Source organism: Balaenoptera physalus (assembly GCF_965194825.1).
Source record: "Balaenoptera physalus genome assembly, chromosome: 18".
NCBI lineage: Eukaryota > Metazoa > Chordata > Mammalia > Artiodactyla > Balaenopteridae > Balaenoptera > Balaenoptera physalus.
This window is the reverse complement of record NC_138899.1, coordinates 63,463,841-63,483,548: the sequence shown is the minus strand read 5'-3', so window position 1 is coordinate 63,483,548 and position 19,708 is coordinate 63,463,841. Positions and strand designations below refer to the sequence as shown.

General features: G+C 34.0%; 1 protein-coding gene across 9 annotated transcripts in view; it reads right to left on the bottom strand.

Moving 5' to 3' along the window:
* Positions 1-19,708, bottom strand: part of LOC309647262 (histone-lysine N-methyltransferase SETDB2-like) — an 82,836-nt gene that overhangs the window by 56,934 nt on the left and 6,194 nt on the right. For 7 of the 9 annotated variants that reach the window (XM_082434412.1, XM_082434419.1, XM_082434413.1 and 4 more), the window contains exons 2-5: positions 19,326-19,683; positions 13,028-13,153; positions 11,919-11,984; positions 8,992-9,088 (exon numbers count right to left, since the gene is read on the bottom strand). In XM_082434412.1, the coding sequence (XP_082290538.1) occupies positions 8,992-9,088; positions 11,919-11,984; positions 13,028-13,153; positions 19,326-19,341 (305 nt within the window). In that variant the 5' untranslated portion in view covers positions 19,342-19,683. The remainder of the gene's footprint in view (positions 1-8,991; positions 9,089-11,918; positions 11,985-13,027; positions 13,154-19,325; positions 19,684-19,708) is intronic. The other 2 variants (XM_082434414.1, XM_082434415.1) reach the window with 1 other exon arrangement.

Genomic DNA, 19,708 nt, shown 5'->3' with positions numbered 1-19,708 from the left:
TTTAAATGTGGCTACTGCGACCAAAGAACTGAATTTTAAGTTTCATTTTAATTAGTTCAAATTTAAATAACCACATGTAGCTAGTTGGTACCATACTGAATGCACAGATATGAGGTGCCTCATCCTTTTTTCAGCTGTATAGTAATCCTCTACATAAATTCCACAATTTATATAACTAGTCTTCTACTGTTTTCAATCTTTTGCTATTACAAATCATGATGTAATGAAAAACCTCACATATAATAATTTCATACATGTGAAGATATCCCGGAAACCGGAATGCTAGGTCACAGGGTAAATGGATTAGTAATTTTGTTAAGATTGCCTAATTGCTCTCCATGGGGTCAGCCTCTCCAGCAATTTATGAGAGCGCCCGCTTTCACAGAGGCTCTTGATGCTTCTGGATTTCTGATAATCTAGTAGGTGAAAGGATGTCCTATAATTTATAAATCTTTTAATGTTGGAAATATTTGTTTCCAATTTTTCTCTGTGTTACTACTTTGATGAACATCCTCATACATAAGCCCTTGACCAAATTTCTGATTACTACCTTAAGATACATTCCTTTAAGAGGAATTACTTGGTCAAGGGGAATATACACTAAGAATAACTTCTTATTACAAAACTTTCAAACATACACTTAAGAGTATTCTTTTCTCATAAAGACTGATATACTGGACCCTCATGTACTTGTGAGAACTCCAGAACCCCCAGCACATAATGACTCTGTCCAACCCTCTGCACTGAGTGATAACCAAACTCTAGCAAGGCTTCTAGCAGCATAAGGACATGCATGTCTCTAGGATAACCCCAGCCTCTCAACAAAATGCCTCCCTGAGAAAGCTCAAGGCTGTTTCTTCTAGCCAACACCTAAAGACAAGCCCCTGACCTTTTTTAGAACATTTACTAAGAAGGTCTTAAAATTATGAATCTTTCCTGGGTCTCTCTGAGATGTATATGTACCTTCTACAACTCAAGAATATTTTTCTCAAAAACCTGAAAGCCATTCTTTTGAAAGGTAATCATAAGGAAGGACAGGGTCTCTGTCCTCCAGTCTCTGTGGGAGGACAGAATCCTATCTTGATGACTGCCAGCCAGCACACACAGCTGGCCTCATGGGCATTCACACTGATTAACCTTTAGTAAGTTTTCACTTGAGCCCTAGCCTGTACTCCCTTCCTTACTCCCCCATTGCCCTTTAAAACACCAGTCACCTCAGCACAAATCATGATGGAGCTCAGCTCTTATTCCTACTGTCAGTAGTTAGTGAATAAAATCTGTTTTCACCTCTACAGCTAATGTCTGGCTTTATGTTTGACACTTATTACCAGGTTTTAATAATTATCAATATTTTGCCTATTTTATTTAATCTATTCTCCACCCCTCTTGCCCCACCCTCAAACACTGGAGTATTTTAAAGCAAACACTTATCTAAAATAATTTAGTACGTATTTCCAACAAATAAGTCTTTTTAAAACTATATAATCTCAATGGCCCATCTTCACATTTCCCTGATTGTCTTAAAATCTGTCTGAATCAGAATCAAACAACCCCTACACTCTGTATTTGATTCAGGTGTCTTTTATGTCTCTAACCTTATGTAGTGCTCCCTCCCTCTTCATTAATGACATTTATTGGTTAAAGTTAAATAAATTGTGTCACTTGTCCTACAGTAGTTCCCACATTCTGGAATTTGGCTGATGCCTTCCTTGTGGTGTTGTCATTTAACTCACCCCCTTCCTTTCCTGGCAAAGCAGTAGTCAGTTCTAGAAGCCTGATTTGATTCAGGTTCAATTTTGGTGGGGGGTCGGGGGAGATAATTCATACGTGGTGCTATGAATTTCCTATTGCATCACATAAGGAGACAAACAATGTCTGATTGTTCACGTTTAGTGATGCTTAGATTTATAAGTGGGTTTGGGTGTTTCCATCCATTTTAAAGCTCCTCACTTTCACTTAACAGTTTTGGCATTCACTCATGATCGTTGTCTAGACCAGTGCTACGTTAAGGTGTGGTGGTGCCAGTTCCCCGTGGTTTCTTAACAATTCATGGTAAGTACAAAAATTGAAAGTGCAAAAGTTTAGAAACTTTTACAGCAATTTAACATTGCTGCAACATTTTACTGCATTTTACAAGAGCATCACTCAGTAAGTTAGAAGTTTAAAACAAAACACCTGTTCTGACCACAATTCATTTGAGACCGCTGGGCTAAGGCCACTGTTTCTTTGGGGCGGGGTGGGATGGGGGTAGTAGTTGTAAAAATAACAATCTTCTAATTCTATCATTCCTACTGCATTTTCCGGCTAGAGTGCTTTCATAAAGAAGAAATTTTACTCATCAATTCTTGGGTTATCCTGAAATACAGTAAGTATAAGCAGGCAGATAAATGCTTGATTCTTTTTCTTTAATTACTAGTATTCAGAATGATGCGTTGTATACTAGCAACTACCAAAGTGACAGATTTTTTTTTTTTTGCTTTACAATGGTGTGTTAGTTTCTGCTGTATAACAAAGTGAATCAGCTATACATATACATATATCCCCATATCCCCTCCCTCTTGCGTCTCCCTCCCACCCTCCCTATCCTACCCCTCTAGGTGGTCACAAAGCACCAAGCTGATCTCCCTGTGCTATGCAGCTGCTTCCCACTAGCCATCCATTTTACATTTGGTAATGTATATATGTCAATGCTACTCTCTCACTTCGTCCCAGCTTACCCTTCTCCCTCCCCCTGTCTTCAGGTCCATTCTCTATGTCTGCGTCTTTATTCCTGTCCTGCCCCTAGGTTCTTCAGAACCTTTTTTTTTTTTAATTCCATATATATGTGTTAGCATACGGTTTTTTTTTTTTTTTTTGATAGCTTTTTTGCTTTCTGTCACAAGATATCTCAGGTCTGGAATCAGCCATTTCTCTAAGGGACTATGGGTCCATTTAATGAGAAATGGCATTTAGAGACTACAATCATGGTACTAGGAGGTACACATATTTTAATCAATATAAAATGCCAAACTGCTTTCCAAAAAGGCTGGACCAATTTATACTCTCATAGCATGGATGAATGCTCATCTACCTGAATATTATTTTAAAATTTTTCATCTATTGGATAGGTGAAAAATATTTTACTACCTCCTTAATTTTTTTCTCTAAATAATAAGGAGTTTGAACATAATTTCATGTTTATTGATTTTTTTTTTTCCTTTTGGTTAACTGTCTATTCATATGCTTTGTCCATTTTCCTACTGGGGGCTTGTTCATTCATTCGTTCATTCATTCATTCATTCATTCTTCCATCAACGATTTCTTGAGTGCCTGCTATGCGCCAGGTGCTACGGAAAAAAAGATGAGAGCTCTGTGATCTCAAGGAGCTTACATTTTAGGCAGTGAACTAAGTATTCATAATAAAGTATAAACAATATTATGAATAATGCCATGATACATGTTATAGAAAGATATCTAATATTTATCATTTTTCTGTTTTTTTAGGATTCTAATTTTATAATTAATTTTTCTATGGTTTGGGAGTCCAGTTTCATCTGGAATTTATTTTGATGTAACATGAAGATCTAACTTAAATTCTCCAAATGATATCCAATTGTTCCAGAGTCTTTTACTGAATACCTCCTTCTTTCACCTTCTGACTTTTGACTTACTAACTTAATCATATCTCAAGTTCTTAGAAATACATAAAAATGTCCTCTTATTTTCTAGACTTATTCTGCCTTTTGATGGAACTGTTAATTCTTATACCAATATAACATTGTTTTCCATACTATGATGGAACATTTTGATATTTCTCAGGGCAAGTCCTTCCTCACTATTTTGTCTTTTAAACATGTTCTAGGTGTTTTCTGATTTTTTTATCTTTTGAGATTAAATTTATAATGGCTTGCCAAGTTAAAAAAATCCAGGTGCTTGGATTTCATATGAAATTAAATCTATAAATTAATTTGGGAAGAATTACCATTTTTATAATATGCAGTTTTCCCATCCAGGCACATGGTAATAAGTTTATCCATTCATTAAAATCTTTAGTATTAATTTTCCTCAGGTATATACTTCTTGTAATTAGTCTCATTTATTTTACTTTCTGGTGTTGTGAATGGGGACTTAATTTCATATTTTCTAAAGGTATAGAGTCTCACAGTTTTATTTTATGTGACTATGTCACTAAACCCTCATTTTACCTTAATAATTTTACACTTGCATCTTAGATTTTCTAGAAGGATAAGACTATCTACAAATAATTTTACTTTGTACATTTCAATAATCATATTTTTTTATATTCTATTATACTGGCTAGAATTTCCATAAAAATACTGAGTAACAATTATGATAGCAGGCACTTCTGTCTTAATCTTTATTTAAAGGAAATGTCTCTAAGTTTCATCAGTATATAGGACGTGGATGCTGGTTTAAGAAACATATTCTCTCCTACATTAAGGAAGAATTCTTTAAAATGGTACAGATGAACCGGTTTGCAGGGCAGAAATAAACACACAGATGTAGCGAACAAACGTATGGACACCAAGGGGGGAAATTGGAGGGGTGGGGGTGGGATGAACTGGGAGATTGGGATTGACATATGTACACTAATATGTATAAAACAGATAACTAATAAGAACCTGCTGTATAAAAAAATAAATAAAATTCAAAAATTAAAAAAAAAAAGAGTTCTTCTATTTCTAATGGTTCATATTACTTTTAAAAGTCTTTTGGCATCCTATCTTAAGATAAGCTTTTTTTCCTGTGGTTTACTTCTGTAAAATAATCTATTTCCTAATACTAAATCATTCTTGCTTGACTAGTATAAATTCTAAGTCATCTCATTCTTTTAATATTTCTTTGGATTAGAATTGCTAAAATTTTATTTAGAAGCTCCATATCCACAATAATGATATTTTAAACTTTTTAGGGCCATAAACCCTTTGACAATCCGATGAAAGCTATGAACTCTCTCTAGAAATACACTATAAACATAAAACTTTGCATACCATGCAGGGCCTCCATTGTCTCTAGTTTAAGGACTCATCTTTATTATAGTTAACTCTATATTTAGATGGTTTCCATGCCACTGCCATTTCTTAAATACATGTCTTATACATTCTAACTCCTCTTTTGGTCAGCAAGAGGATTTTTGAGAAAGTTTTCCAGAAGGTTATGTATATAGATGTTTTCTGAGTTTTTGCAAAGGTGCTAGCCTGATTTTTGCTGTTTTGTTGGCTTTTTTTGTTTGTTTGTTTTGATACTTGTAAGATATTTATACTTTAAGACTGATATTAAAACTTTAAAAAAATCAATACTTATCTATTAGTAATTTACATTTCTGTGGTACTTGGTAAAACCTTTTGCCTCCAGACTTGATATTTTCTTATACTCAGAAAGTTACCTTCTTTGACTATTGCTTCTGCTTCACTTATTCCAGCTTCTTGTGTTTTTGTTCATTTGTTTGTTCTAGTTCAGAAAAAATAGGGCAGATTTTTCCGAAAGCAATGATTCTGTCGGGCAAGTTTACATTATTTTTTAATATACTGAAAACATCTACATTTCATATTTATTTAAGTACCAAATTGTTTAACGGAAAATATATGTATTTTCATTTTCTAGTTGCTGGAACAATTCTGAATCCTAGTTTAGACATTGTGATTTCCTGCACTGCAGTTGTGAGAAGTAGCACATTGGTCCTAACTCTGTCACCTTAGCTTGAAATTCTTAACATTTTGTAAAGAACATTATAACATATGGATGATCCTGAAAATATTTTACAGTGTTCACTAAAATTGTTGGTTTTCTATTAATAGCTTCTTTCTTGAGAACATTATTCATCATTCTCTTCTTTTTCTCATTCATTTGCCCTTTTCTTCTACATTTTGGGTAATCTTTCTTTTTTTAAAAAAAATAAATTTATTTATTTATTTATTTATGGCTGCATTGGGTCTTCGTTGCTGCGCGGGCTTTCTCTCGCCACAGCGAGCGGGGGCTACTCTTCGTTGCGGTGCGCGGACTTCTCAGGCTCAGTAGCTGTGATTCACGGGCTTAGTTGTTCCGCGGCATGTGGGAACTTCCCGGACCAGGGCTCGAACCAGGGTACCCTGCATTGGCAGGCGGATTCCTAACCACTGCGCCACCAGGGAAGTCCCCATTTGGGGTAATCTTAAAGATTCCAGACTATACCTTTAATTTCCTTAATTGACTTTCACAATGAATACTTTCTTAAAAGAAAGGCTGGGATAAAACTGATCACTGCACTACTATTTATAATAGTAAATATTTGGAACAATCTAATTATCCATCCTTAAGGAATGGAATTAATAAAATGTATTCTCACATGATGGAAATCCAAACAAGGAGATGAAATAGATCTATAACGGAAGCAACACGATTAGATCTCAAAACTAATGCTGAGTAGGGACTTCCCTGGTGGCACAGTGGTTAGGAATCAGCCTGCCAGTACAGGGGACACAGGTTCGAGCCCTGGCCTGGGAAGATCCCACATGCCGTGGAGCAACTGAGCCCGTGCGCCACAACTACTGAGCCTGTGCTCTAGAGCCTGCGAGTCACAACTACTGAGCCCATGTGCTGCAACTACTGAAGCCTGCGCACCTAGAGCCTGTGCTCTGCAACAAGAGAAGCCACTGCAATCAGAAGCCCACGCACCGCAACAAAGAATAACCCCGCTCGCGCCACAACTAGAGAAAGCCTGCCCGCAGCAATGAAGACCCAACACAGCCTTAAAAATTAAAATAAATAAATTAAATAAAAAAAAAAAAACTTTCAAAAAACTAATGCTGAGTAAAACAAGTAAGAAGGTACATATATGAATATTTATGTAAAATTTAAAAACTACAAGTAATAGCACTATATATTATTTATGGCTATATAAATATTAAAAAATGAACTAGAAAAATAACTGATGATAGTGACTGCTCCTAGAGAAGCAGAGAGGGCAACGGAACTTTGTCATGGTGAGAAGTTAGGTATGGCTCAAAGAGATTATAGTGTTTTGTTTTCTTTTTAAAAAAGAGACTGGAAGCAAATACAATGAAAGGTTAATAGCTGTTAATTCTGGATGATGTGAATATGGATTTCTGCCATATCCCTTTTTATGTTTTCAATCTTTAAAATTTCTCGAAAAGATAGCAAAAAATATTGGATGAGAATGCAGCTAAAAGATCAATGCAAATCCATCACTACCCATGGACTACAATGCAGTAGCACCTAATACATTAAAAAAGAGGGGGGAGAAAAGCAGAAAAAAATGAGGTAAGGTTATGTTTCCCCTTAAATAACTTCAGTCTATTTTAGTATTTTTGAAACATGCTGGGGGTATATCCCATAGTAAGAAATATATTCTATAATGTTCTTTTTGTTTTGTTCTTCCATTTAACTTCTATCTTCTTTAGCCTAGTCTACTATAATATGTTTCTGTTTTTTTTTATTTATTTATTTAGGTATCCAATATTTCCTTGTTTTTTAAAGCCTGTGCCTGGAATTGCTTTTCCCCTATTATTAAGTGCCAAGTTCCTTTCTACCACTTTTTCATTATAATGTATTCTGAACTATGAGCAGTACTATTTAGTTGTCTACCTAAGATATAGATCCTTTTGTTTGGTTTCATTCAGTACTCACTGGAATAAATTCTCTTAGGCTCTCACAGCTTTGTTCTTTGTTTTGATATAGGCTAATTTACTCTCAAGTGATTTATATAGCTACAGTGTTGTACAACCAGTAAACTGAATGTTTCATTTCCCTTTTCAGCTTGACTTAACCAACTAAATTATGTTCCAAACTGGGTTCTGTGGCATTCTTTTCTACAAATTTCATCATTTGATTTCCCCTATTTTTGGGGAAGGGGAATATGAAATACTAATTTGAAGATTCAAAGAGTTCTTCTCTGAATATGAAGGGATTAACTTAGGGTATATGCAAGAGAGAAAACTGTATATAAGCTATCATTAGTTCTTAAATAAAAACTAAAATTTGTACAGTAATTTACAGTTTACAATGTATTTTTATGTAATTTCCTTATGTGACACTTAAATAAGTACAACTCTAAGTTAGTCATTACTGGAACAACAGACAATTAGAACTACTTACGACTAAAATGTAAGAGTAAACATGCTGGTAAAATCTGTAATTTGGAATTTAGGGTTTCAAGAAAGTTAGCTAGGCTGGCTTACAAGTACTCTTCTGGTGACTAATAAAAATCAAGAGGTGTAAGGCTCAAGTTATCAGGCAATTAACAAAGGAAAAATCTTTTTATATTTGTAAAGAAAAGTTAGAAAAGCAGAAAAACATGGAAATGAAATACTGATATGAACCTCAGAAGTGATTCTTTTCCTAAAAATTAATTAAAAAAAAAAAGAAATGATTCTTTTTTTAATCTGTGCTTCATTTCATAAAACAAATGAAAGAAAACCAACCTACTACAAATCTCAGGAGTTAAGTAACCTAATTTCAATCCAATTTTGTGGGGAGGAAGATCAACTTTCTTACATGTATGAAGATACTTTACTGGAAAAAAACAAAAACAAAAATAAAGAAAACCAATCCTATGCACAGTGCTTTAGACCTAGTTACTGACCCTGCAAAAACACAAAAATGCTGTAAGTAAACAAAGGATATGTAGGTAAAGCAGGGTTATCTGGTATTGTCTGCATCTTTCTGCCAGTCTCTGGGTAGGGGTAAACTGATGATAGTGACTGCTTCTATCAGTCACTATAGGCGCTTCTCTTTTGTATTTGGCTTGAGAACTGTTTTGTCATTAGACACCTTGAACTACAAGGCAGAACATGGCTTCACAGAATGACAACTGATTTCCCAGCTCTTGACGAGTCTGATGTACATAAAATACACAACTTTTAAAACTTTTGATGGGAAAGCATCCTTTTTTATATATTTTATCTACTCTTACATCAAATGATTAGCAACAGTAAATCCCTTTTTGGGAGCAAAAGCATTAATGACATAAATAAATTTAACTTATATACATACAGAGAGGTATAGTCTTCTGGAAAGGAGTCTTCATGTGATGTAGAGGGCAATGAACTTGATTTGTTTTCCTGTGCATTCTGGGTCACAGACGTATGATCTACATGAAAAAATTACAAACTTAACAAGATTACCAAGTTAAAAATCACTCACTGTAAAATCTAAATAGTATCTTTATTGACTAGATATATATATAGCCCTTAAATCTGAAAACATATTAAGATTTCAAGATTGAGTCAAAAAATTAGGTGTCAACATTTTCAAAAACATTAAGAAAATAAGATAGGATAAAAGACTTAGGATAGAAGAGATTTCTACTGCAGAAACTGTAGTGTGGCCGAACTTTATCTGAATTTTAATCAACCTTTAAAGTGAAACATCAAGTATCCCTATTTCTGCTTGTATTTTACAAAAAAACATAACTCTTAAAAGCTCTATTAAGGTCACAAAATGGAAAGTTTATGTATCTTTTCTTTTCTCATTATTCTATTACTATCTATTTTTTGGGGAGAGAGGGAGGTATTTGGGTACCTCTTTTTGTCTTTCCATTTGTATTTTCATATTTCTCTTAGTTTCTCCTGTATCTTTCCACACTTAATTTCATCTCATTTCTTGTCTCTTCTTTTTCAACTTCATCTATTCTTTCTAACATGACTCCACTATAGAAATAAGCTATGTATTTAATGAAAAAGTTATAGATTTCCTGCTCTTATTTTGAAAAAAATGGATATGTAGAATATTCTTTGTTTGGTTTTAAAAAATTGTTTTTAATTGTGCTTTTTCCTATGCAGTGGTGGACCTTAAGAAAAAAAGTGATTCTCATCCTGCCTTAGATTATTAACTTCCATTGGTCCTTTAGTGCAGACCACTCTTATTAAAAAGAAAAAAAAAAGTTTAAGTAAATAAAAGAATAGTTTAAGTTATAATCCAAGGTCATCCTTGGCTAATTAGAAAGCATAAATAACCCTCTTCAGTTATCCAGGTGAAAAAAGATTTAAAATCTGATAGTTGAAGAGAGCTGAGTAAATAATATAATAACTGACTAAAAATTAAATAAGTTTAACAAGTTAAGAATTTCCCAGCTAATTTCTTTGAATGAGCCATATAAAGCCATATTAACAAATAGGAACAAAACAAATAAATATAAGCATAGTTAGAAATAAGATTTACTAAAAAACATGGAGATTTTATATTAACCATTAGATAAGGGGAGAAAGGAGAAATAATAATTTCTTTCAAGAAAACAGTATCCAATTCTTCGTATGGGGATACAGCAGATATTTACAGAATTATACACAATCAAAGAAAATTAAAGGTAATTAGTGGTTTGGAGAACTCAGGCTGGATCTGGGATGGCTTGTTTTGACCTCAACACCAAGTCCTTTTGTTTCCCTCAGTCTCAATATTCCTTTTAATATAAATACTAACATGAATCTTTATTACTAGAAAGTGTTTAATCCCTACATATGCTAGCAATGTCAATTACATAACGCCCCAATTACTTTTAAAACATTGCTCTACCACTAGCAAACATACACTTTTATTTTGATAAATTTGTTACACTTCAGATGAACTATATAAAAATATGAAACTGTAGTACTCAGTATTTCTACTGATGAAATCATTACTTTAAAAGAACCAAAACAAAAACCCAACCTACTTTCTTTTAGTGGGAAAGACTGTTTCAGAAAGAAAAAAAGAAACAACATTGTTTAGAATTAGTTCCTCTTACCACCCCCTGCATTTAAAAGCTTCTCCTGCAAAGCAAATGTAATCCCTTAAGGGTGTGTTGATTCCAAGTGCTATTGAAGGATATTGAGAGAAAGACTGTTTTCTTAAAGAATCTACTCGTCTAAAACTGTACATTAGCTACTGAAATTGAAAATACTTTTGAATAACAAAAGCTTTCTTTAAAATAAACTTGGGACTTCCCTGGCGGTCCAGTGGTTAAGACTCCTCTTTTCCACTGCAGAGGCATGGGTTCAATCCCTAGTCAGGGAATGAAGATCTCGCATGCCTCAGCACAGCAAAAAATAAATACATACATAAATAAATAAAAACTGATGATGTTAAGCCATTTTTCAGAGATTTAAAACCTTATGGCTCCAAATTATGACAATTAAAATAATTACAATTTGTTGAAAATATTTACCAATATTAATTAAAATTTAGTAAATGTACCTCCTCAACACTTTAGCAAATTAGTGATAGTGTAAGATTTATAGGATAGTGATTCTGATAAAATAACTTGCTTTTTAATTAAAAAAATTTTTAATTGACGTATAGTTGATCTCTAATGTTCTGTTAGTTTCTGGTGTACAGCAAAGTGATTCAGATATATATATATATATAAAAATATATACACACACACGTATTCTTTTTCATATTCTTTTCCATTATGGTTTATTATAGGATATTGAATATAGTTCCCTGTGCTATACAGTAGGACTTGTTTATCTAAAATAACTTTTCAATTTTTCTTTTTATAATCCTGGTACATTATCTTTGTTCAATTACTTCTAAAATAAATTTGTTAGACTCACGGTCTAATAATAATCTAGAAATGAAAAAAATTTCCATCAATTTATTTATACCAGAATGTACCTTTTAGTATTGTTCTTTACACAAAGTATCAATAGGTTTATAGTGGTTTGGAGTCTTGGAATTCTTTTTGCCCTTCTTATAGTAGAAGCGTTTTTGAAGAAGAGATACATTTGTTCATTCCTTCCTGGAGAGGTTTAGTAGAGTATGCATTTCCTATCTCTGGATGGGTAGGACTTTTCATTTACTAGGGAAACTGATTTCCATATATGGATCTTACAGTTTTACTTTAAACTGGCTTCAGTTAACGTGACATAATTAAGGCTGGCTTGCTTCAAAGCAAGAAAACAGCAGAGAATATTCTAGATTGGGATTAGAAATGTACATACCCTTTATCAAAGCTGAATTATTATTTATAGTTGCTTCCTTCACTAGAATCATTGCTTGGATGTATTCTGTTAAGGAAAGGAAAAAAGAATGAAAACAATCAGCAGCAGTATCATCTTCACTCAAGATGTCAGCTACTGTACTAGGCAATTTACATACTTTATCTCATTCAATCTTCACAACTCCTCTAAGAGGTTCTTATGATTATCTACTGAATACATTAAAGACAAAGAAATTAAGGTCTAGTGGTTAAGCTGTTTATTCCAGGTCAATAAGCTAGGAAGTGGTAGAACTGGATTCAAACCTAGATATATCTGATTCATGAAGGAATGAGAAGAAATATTAAAATGAAAAATAGTATTAATTTTGTGGACAAGCGCATCATAGATTAATGTCATAAGAACATCCATAAAGTATTAAGAATATCCTGGGGAAAAATAAAGGATAGTGGGGGAGATTTTGCTTGAAAATCAGACGTTCTGATGGAATGAAGGAAATTTCCATATAAAAGTCTATGTTCTACAACCACTTAGATTGAAGACAAAGAAGCAGAAAATATACTTGGTTGACTGAACTGACTGCCTATGTAGAACGCAAGGTTTGCTTTCTGAAGACTACTAAGGCAAGTTCTGTTTAAAGCAGGCAAAATATATTTATATATTTACTTTTATATTAAAAAAAAATAAGTTGCCTCTGAATGACTGGGTAATAGATAATTTCTGTTACATTCTTCTATATGTACCAAATGTTCTACAATGAGCAGATATTAGTTTTGCAGTACACCCCCCTCACACCCCAAAAAAAAAGATAAAATGAGGGAGAAAAAGGTAGCCTGAGATAAGTAGAGATAAATTCAGCAGCTATTATTCAAAGTAATCAGCTTCATCCAGTTTTACAAAATGTCCACAGTACGGTAAAAACAAGTTTTTATAGAAGCGGGGCACACACACACACACACACAAAGCAAGTAGAACTGATGTTAGGTTCTTAAAAAACAAAAGAAGTTATTTGACTTTTAAAACGAACAGCAATACTGGAAACAGAATTATACTATATTATCAGTGGGTAATATTCAGCATTAAATGTACTGAACGTTTTTATTGCTTCATACCTTTATTTGTGGCAGATCCATCTTTGATCTTTTGTTTCAGTGACTGCAGCACATTTTGCACTTGTTCAAATATGAAATCCACTTTCCCATCATCTTCTAGCTCCATCCAGAAAGTTTTTGCATCACCTAAAGAAAAAATAAGTGAATAGCCTAAGAACTCAATAGACATAATTTTCCTAAGGCACATGTTATTAAGAATATACTTGGTTTCTTGGGCTTCCCTGGTGGCGCAGTGGTTGAGAGTCTGCCTGCCGATGCAGGGGACACGGGTTCGAGCCCTGGTCTGGGAGGATCCCACATGCCGCGGAGCAACTAGGCCCGTGAGCCACAATTGCTGAGCCTGCGCGTTTGGAGCCCGTGCTCCACAACAAGAGAGGCCGCGATGGTGAGAGGCCCGCGCACCGCGATGAAGAGTGACCCCCGCTTGCCGCAGCTGGAGAAAGCCCTCACACAGAAACGAAGACCCAACACAGCCAAAAAATAAAATAAATAAATAAATAAAATTAAAAAATAAAAAAGTATCAGTGTACAAGCTTTATAAAAAAAAAAAAAAGAATATACTTGGTTTCTAAATAAAAATCAAAATTTAATTGGCCTATTACTTTCCTTGAAGAAAAAGATTTTGGTCACTGTTTCTTTACAATGACCTACAAGCAAAAAATATGACCTGGTATCTCACTTATTTCTGCTAATTAAAAAAAAAATGTGTTGAAAACTTTAGTGACACTATTTTTTTTTTAACTTTAAATGCCTAAACAATTTATTTTTCTTTCTGTGTAGTGACACTATTTCTTGACTGGAAAACAGAAGGAATGACTTCATTCTAGGGGTGGGAGTGGGTGTATTTATAGACACATATTCACTTAAAAAATTTCAAGGACATAACCTCCACTGAGTATGGAAGTGGCGGGTTTCAGAATGAAACATCTCAACAATTGTTGAAATAACTAAATGCCTAACAATAATGCTTTAAAAACTATCTTTGATATTAACTTTTTAATAATTATGTTGACTGAAAGAAAAATGCACAACCTACAAGTTGCACATTATGTTTTATTTGGCAAACTACTGAGTACCACAGCCTGGGAGGCAGCCTCTCAGACAGCTCTGAGGAACTGCTCCGAAGAGGTAAGGGAGGAGCCAGGATATACAGAAGTTTTTTGCCAGGGGGAGTGGGGGCTGGGGGGTGGTGGTAATAAAACATGTAGTCAAACATCAAAAGATTACTGCTAATCACAAAAGACAGACATCTCAGTTTAATGATTTTAGTGCTTTTCTGTGTCTGGGGAGATGCAAGAGTTAGGGCTCATTGAAGTTATTCCTCAGACACACATCTTAACTATCTAGGACTAGTATCCGGTTTTTCTACACTCTGAATTCCCCTCAGGGCGTGCTGTTGGGGGCGGATGTAGTGGATGAGGGCTTGTTGGCAGGCAATATTCATTGTTTACTGAAATGGCAGGCAACATTTTTTGTTCACAATTACAGGAGGCAAAATAATGTTTAAAGCTTTTATAGATACAGTTATATAGATAAACCAACATTTCAGATGCCCAGCAAGCTAACACCTTAATCAAAAATTTTCTAGCAAAATCATCCTTTCAAAGCTGAAAACAGAAATACGAGAAATGCAATTAAAATAAATTGGCAAAAGTCAAATCTTACACTATGTTTAAAAGTAACAAAAAATACCTAAAATGTTAAACACAAATTATTTATAAAATATATAAAATTAATGTATAAAATGTTTAAAATGAATAGGACCTTAAGCAAGGGAGAAACATAACAATAACTGCACTGTAGAAAGGTCACTTGAGAAGCCATTGGGAGGATTAATGAGCAGACAGAGCAGTAAGTTTATAAAAAATACATTTTCCTTAATATTAAAAATTAAACCCAGAACCTCCAAGTTGGTAATGGAGTGAGATTCTTCAAAAGAAACTTAGGATTCAGAGTCCCAACTCTCCCTGGCAGTCATCTAACCAATGGCCTGATGTGTACTACACAAGACTAAGCCTCTTTTCCTTTTTCCCCATAGCACAGTTCAGACAAAGGTTTCAACATCTGAAAAAAATGCAATGTGAAAGGACAAAATGAGAAATGATGTTTTAGAGACAGATAGGGGCTGTGACATGGCCTTGAGTGCCATGCTAAGCAACTTTATTTTTATATGGAAGGCTACGGGGAGCCACTCAAGAGGTTTAAGCATCTTATTATGTTATTAATTTTGCTTCTTAAAAATATCACTCAAGTGGCAGTGGGAAGAGGGACGAGACAAGAATGATTTCTACATTTCTGACTCAGGCAACCATATGTATAATAATGGTATCCACTGTGATAGGGAGTAAAGGTAGAGAGACAAGTGAGAAATTCAAGCCGGGTGAGTAAACTGGATACACAGGCCCCAGAGTAAGATCTGGTCCAGATATACAAATTTTGGAGTCAATAGCACACAAATTCTTGCTAAAGCCACAGAATAGATGTGGTTAGAGAGAATTTGTAGAATGAGAAGAGGGTCTTCTGTAGAACATCAACATGTAAGTGATTAGTACAAGAAAAAGGAACCATGGAGACTGAGAAGGAATACAGCAGCAGGTACTGGAACTGAAAATCAAATCAGTATACTAATATTGCCCCTACTTGCTTCCAGAAATGAAGAATACCATCTGATAACTCTACTGTCTGTCCAAGCTTGCTCCATTACTTATCTAGATATGACTATTTATTGCAAGAACATAATCATGAAGCAAGAGGTATGGCAGCTTTGTAAAGAAGGAAGACAAGTAAATCGTATAGTTAGACTATATGTCTTCCAATTTCACTTGAGATAGAAAATCTTTGTAGATAGGCAATGCTCATGAATCACACTTATCTGTTCATTTACTAGATGAATATTTATGGAGTGCTTACTAAATACATTGATAATGACCTAGGTATGTGTATATGTATATATCTATATTTCTCCATCCATCCCTTTAAGAGCTTCAGGGCATTGGTCCAGAGAATCTCTGGACACCTTTGAGCCTGTTATCAGCAAAGTGTAGTCTATGAACTCCTGGGAGTTCCCAAATCCTTTCAGACAATACGCTAGGTCAGGCCATTTTAATAGTAATATCAAGACATTATTTGCCTTTTTCTTCCCTATATTGACATTAGCTGATGGTTCAAAAGCACTGGTGAGTAAAAATGTTGGAGCCTTAGTGTGAATCAAGGCAGTTGCACCAAACTACTAGTAAGTCATTGTTATTATTTACCACCAATTTCACTTAAGAAGGTCCTTGATAAAGCAACATAAATAATTACCACAGTACAATGGCTGTTTCAAGGAAAAGCACTAGGGAGATTGTTTGAGTTGTAAGCTAAACTAGCTGTTTTTTTTTTTTTTTTCATAGAAAACCATTTTTCCTTAAAAGAACCACTAATAAAAATTATGGTTTTTTCCAACTTGGGTGTTTGGTACACATTTTCTCAAACATGAATAAAGGGAGCCTATCACTTGAAGGACAAAACTAACAGCATTTGTTGCTAATGATAAATTCAAGCTATCAAGTTTAAATTGAAAATTTAGAAAACTTGCATCTGCCATGGTAAGCTTGAGAGCTTCTCAATAACTAATCACTTTTTGATGAGATTGGTAGCAATATTAACAAATGTAATTTTTAAATACTGTATGATCAAATGTGTCAACATTTGGAAAAATCTGCATAATTCACTGAACCAATGTTTTCCAAGTGGTCAATGCATGATGTTATAAAATCATACATGTGTAAAAGACCCATCAAAGTGCAAGACAAACCAATGGACTTTTAATGTAACATAGTGTAAAAAAAGCTCACTGATATGAATTCAGATTCCACACTACAACTAACCTTGAAGGAATGACTACTTGTTGAGTTTTGTAGTTGTATCAAAGAAAAATATCCACAATTATCTGAGAGGCTATTAAAATATACTTCCTTTTTCCAACTTCTTGTCTGTGTGAAGCTTCATTTTCTTTATACATTTACACCAAAGCAACATATGACAACAGACTGAATGCAGAAGCAGATCTGAGAATCTCTCTTCTATTAAGCCAACTATTAAAGAGATTTGTAAAAATATAAGACAATGGTTTTCTCACTAATTATTTTCGTTTCAGAAAATAGTTATGTCTCACAAAAATGTAATTTATGTTAACATGTTGGGTTTATTATTTAAAAAAAAATAAGCCAATTACCATTTTTGAAGCTTCTCAGTTTTCTAATACAGTAAATATGAATAGATATTATCCACATAAACAAAAGCTGTTAGGGGTTTTAAATACTTTTAAGAGTATAAAGTAGTCTTGAGACCAAAAGAAAGTTTGAAACCGCCGGCCTAGATAACTGTCCAGTGAAATCAGTACTACAATCTGTAAACAATCCCTGTATTACAAGTATGTTAAAGGGTGGTGAAACTATTCTGTATGATACTGTAGTGGTGTATGCATGACATTATGCATTCGTCAAAACCTACAGAACTTGAAAGCACAAAAAGTGAAGCTTAATGTATGTAAATTTTAAAATATCATTTAAGAGATCAGGGATCCCACGAAGGAATGTATACACAACCTCTCTGAAGGGCTAGGTGGAAAAGGTGCTGACCTAAATAACTTTGGAAATAAATGGACTCTGTAAAACTATAGGCAAAAGGAAATTGCACAAGCACTGAGGTGTCACACCTGAGAATAAGTTTATAGTACTTCTGATACTGCTATACATATATACTAGAATTGAGCAATTAAATAAATGGATAACAGATAATGGGAATTTATAGATAAGCAAGGAGAGTAAGCTAGAATAATCCATGTGGTAATGGATTAGAGCCAGAAACATCAGTATAAACTCATGTTTAGCTCAATACAGATACAGATGGTTACATATAGAAATATTTATAGATATGTGTATATACAATTATATTTATATATACCTTGCTCTGTCAGCTGAGAGGGCCAGAAGCAAGACACCCCAATAACAAATGAATACACCTACTACCCAGATCTTAGTTTGTAATACCATTCTCCAATAAAAGGAACCAGGAGGGCTCATTTAAGAAATGGCTCATTCTAGGACTATGGCAGGAAATATACAAGATGAGCCTGGAGCATCATATAGTACCAGAAAATAAGTAAGTGCTAAAAACCAAAAACAAAGAACAAAACAAAAACCACCTACATTGATGGGGGTATGTCAAAGGGACAGGAAGCTGACTGAAAGAGCTCCAAATGCCTAATCCTGGGACAATTTGAAGAACAAAATAAAACAGTACTGGATTATAACCCAAAGTATAAACTAAGTATCCATGAATCCATACTGATGTAAATAAATGATTGAATAAATACACATACTGGGGAAAGGAGACAAATCTCCCTTGCAGAAGAATTCTGAATAATTAATGTAAATATTCTGTTCTCAAAGAGGAGGAGCATAAATTCATGTTCCTTAAGTATGGGCTACACATAGTGAATTCCTGTCAAAGAGTATAGTAGAGAAAGGGAGAAAAAAAAGAGTAGTAATTTACAGCGGAGAAGCCACTTAACACTATGTCAGCCAGGTGATCTAGCTCAACATCAACAGGTGAGAAATCATGTTGGTAACATGCACCCTTGATATCATTTCGTAAAACTGACACTTTACCTCTATGGTCTTTCTCCCCAAAATCCACTACCCAAGTCTAATCGCGAGAAAAGAAAAAAATCAGTCAATAAGTCTAATAAAGGGGCATCTTACAAAACACTTGGATACAATATCTTACAAAAACAAGGGAAGTCTGAGAAACTGTCATATGCAAAAGGACCCTAAGGAGACATAAGTAAATGTAATGTATCCTGGATGGGATCCTGGAATAGAAAAAGACATCAAGTAAGGAAATAAGAATAAACTATGGACTTCCGTTAATTATAATGGGTCAATAATGGTTCATTAATTGTAACAAATGTACCAGCCAAATGTAAAATTTTAATCATAGGCAGAACTGGGTGCAGAGACTATGGGAACTCTCTGTACTATCAATTTTTCTGTAAATCTGTAAGTTTTCTAAAAAAAATAAAGTGTATTTTTTAAAAGTACATTAAGGTACTGACTTAGCATTACAGATATACAACTAATTATAAAGACAATCAAAATTGTTGCTACATGAGAGTAAATCCTATAAATCCTTAATTCTTTCGAATTCAGAAAAGTTACTTGCACAGAAAAACCTTGAAAATTCCACAATTCAGCTTCATTAAGTAGTCTATACACTTTTAAACATAAAGTTTAACAATGGTTTTTCAACCTACCATTTTTTTCTCCCATCTTTTGGCGTTGTTTACAAACAAAATTCTTCAAAATTAACTTTATCAAAGAACTGAATCACTTTGATTGTAGAATATAACTGGAATCCAACTGTGGTCTCTATGAAATTTGCAGTACTCAGAGAATCATTATACCACTCTAAACCAAATATTCTTTGATACTTGAATTTTCAAATAGAAATTGTGGTTGAAGAAACTTTCAGAAATGATCACTAGTCCAACTTAATGACAAGTCCATGCATCTTCATCAAGTGAATACTTATAGTCGTATCAGATCACTGACAATATCATTTTAAAAATAAAAACCAACTCCATCTTTCGGTCCATGAATGCATGAAACATTCTGTAAGGAAAACAATAAGGAATGG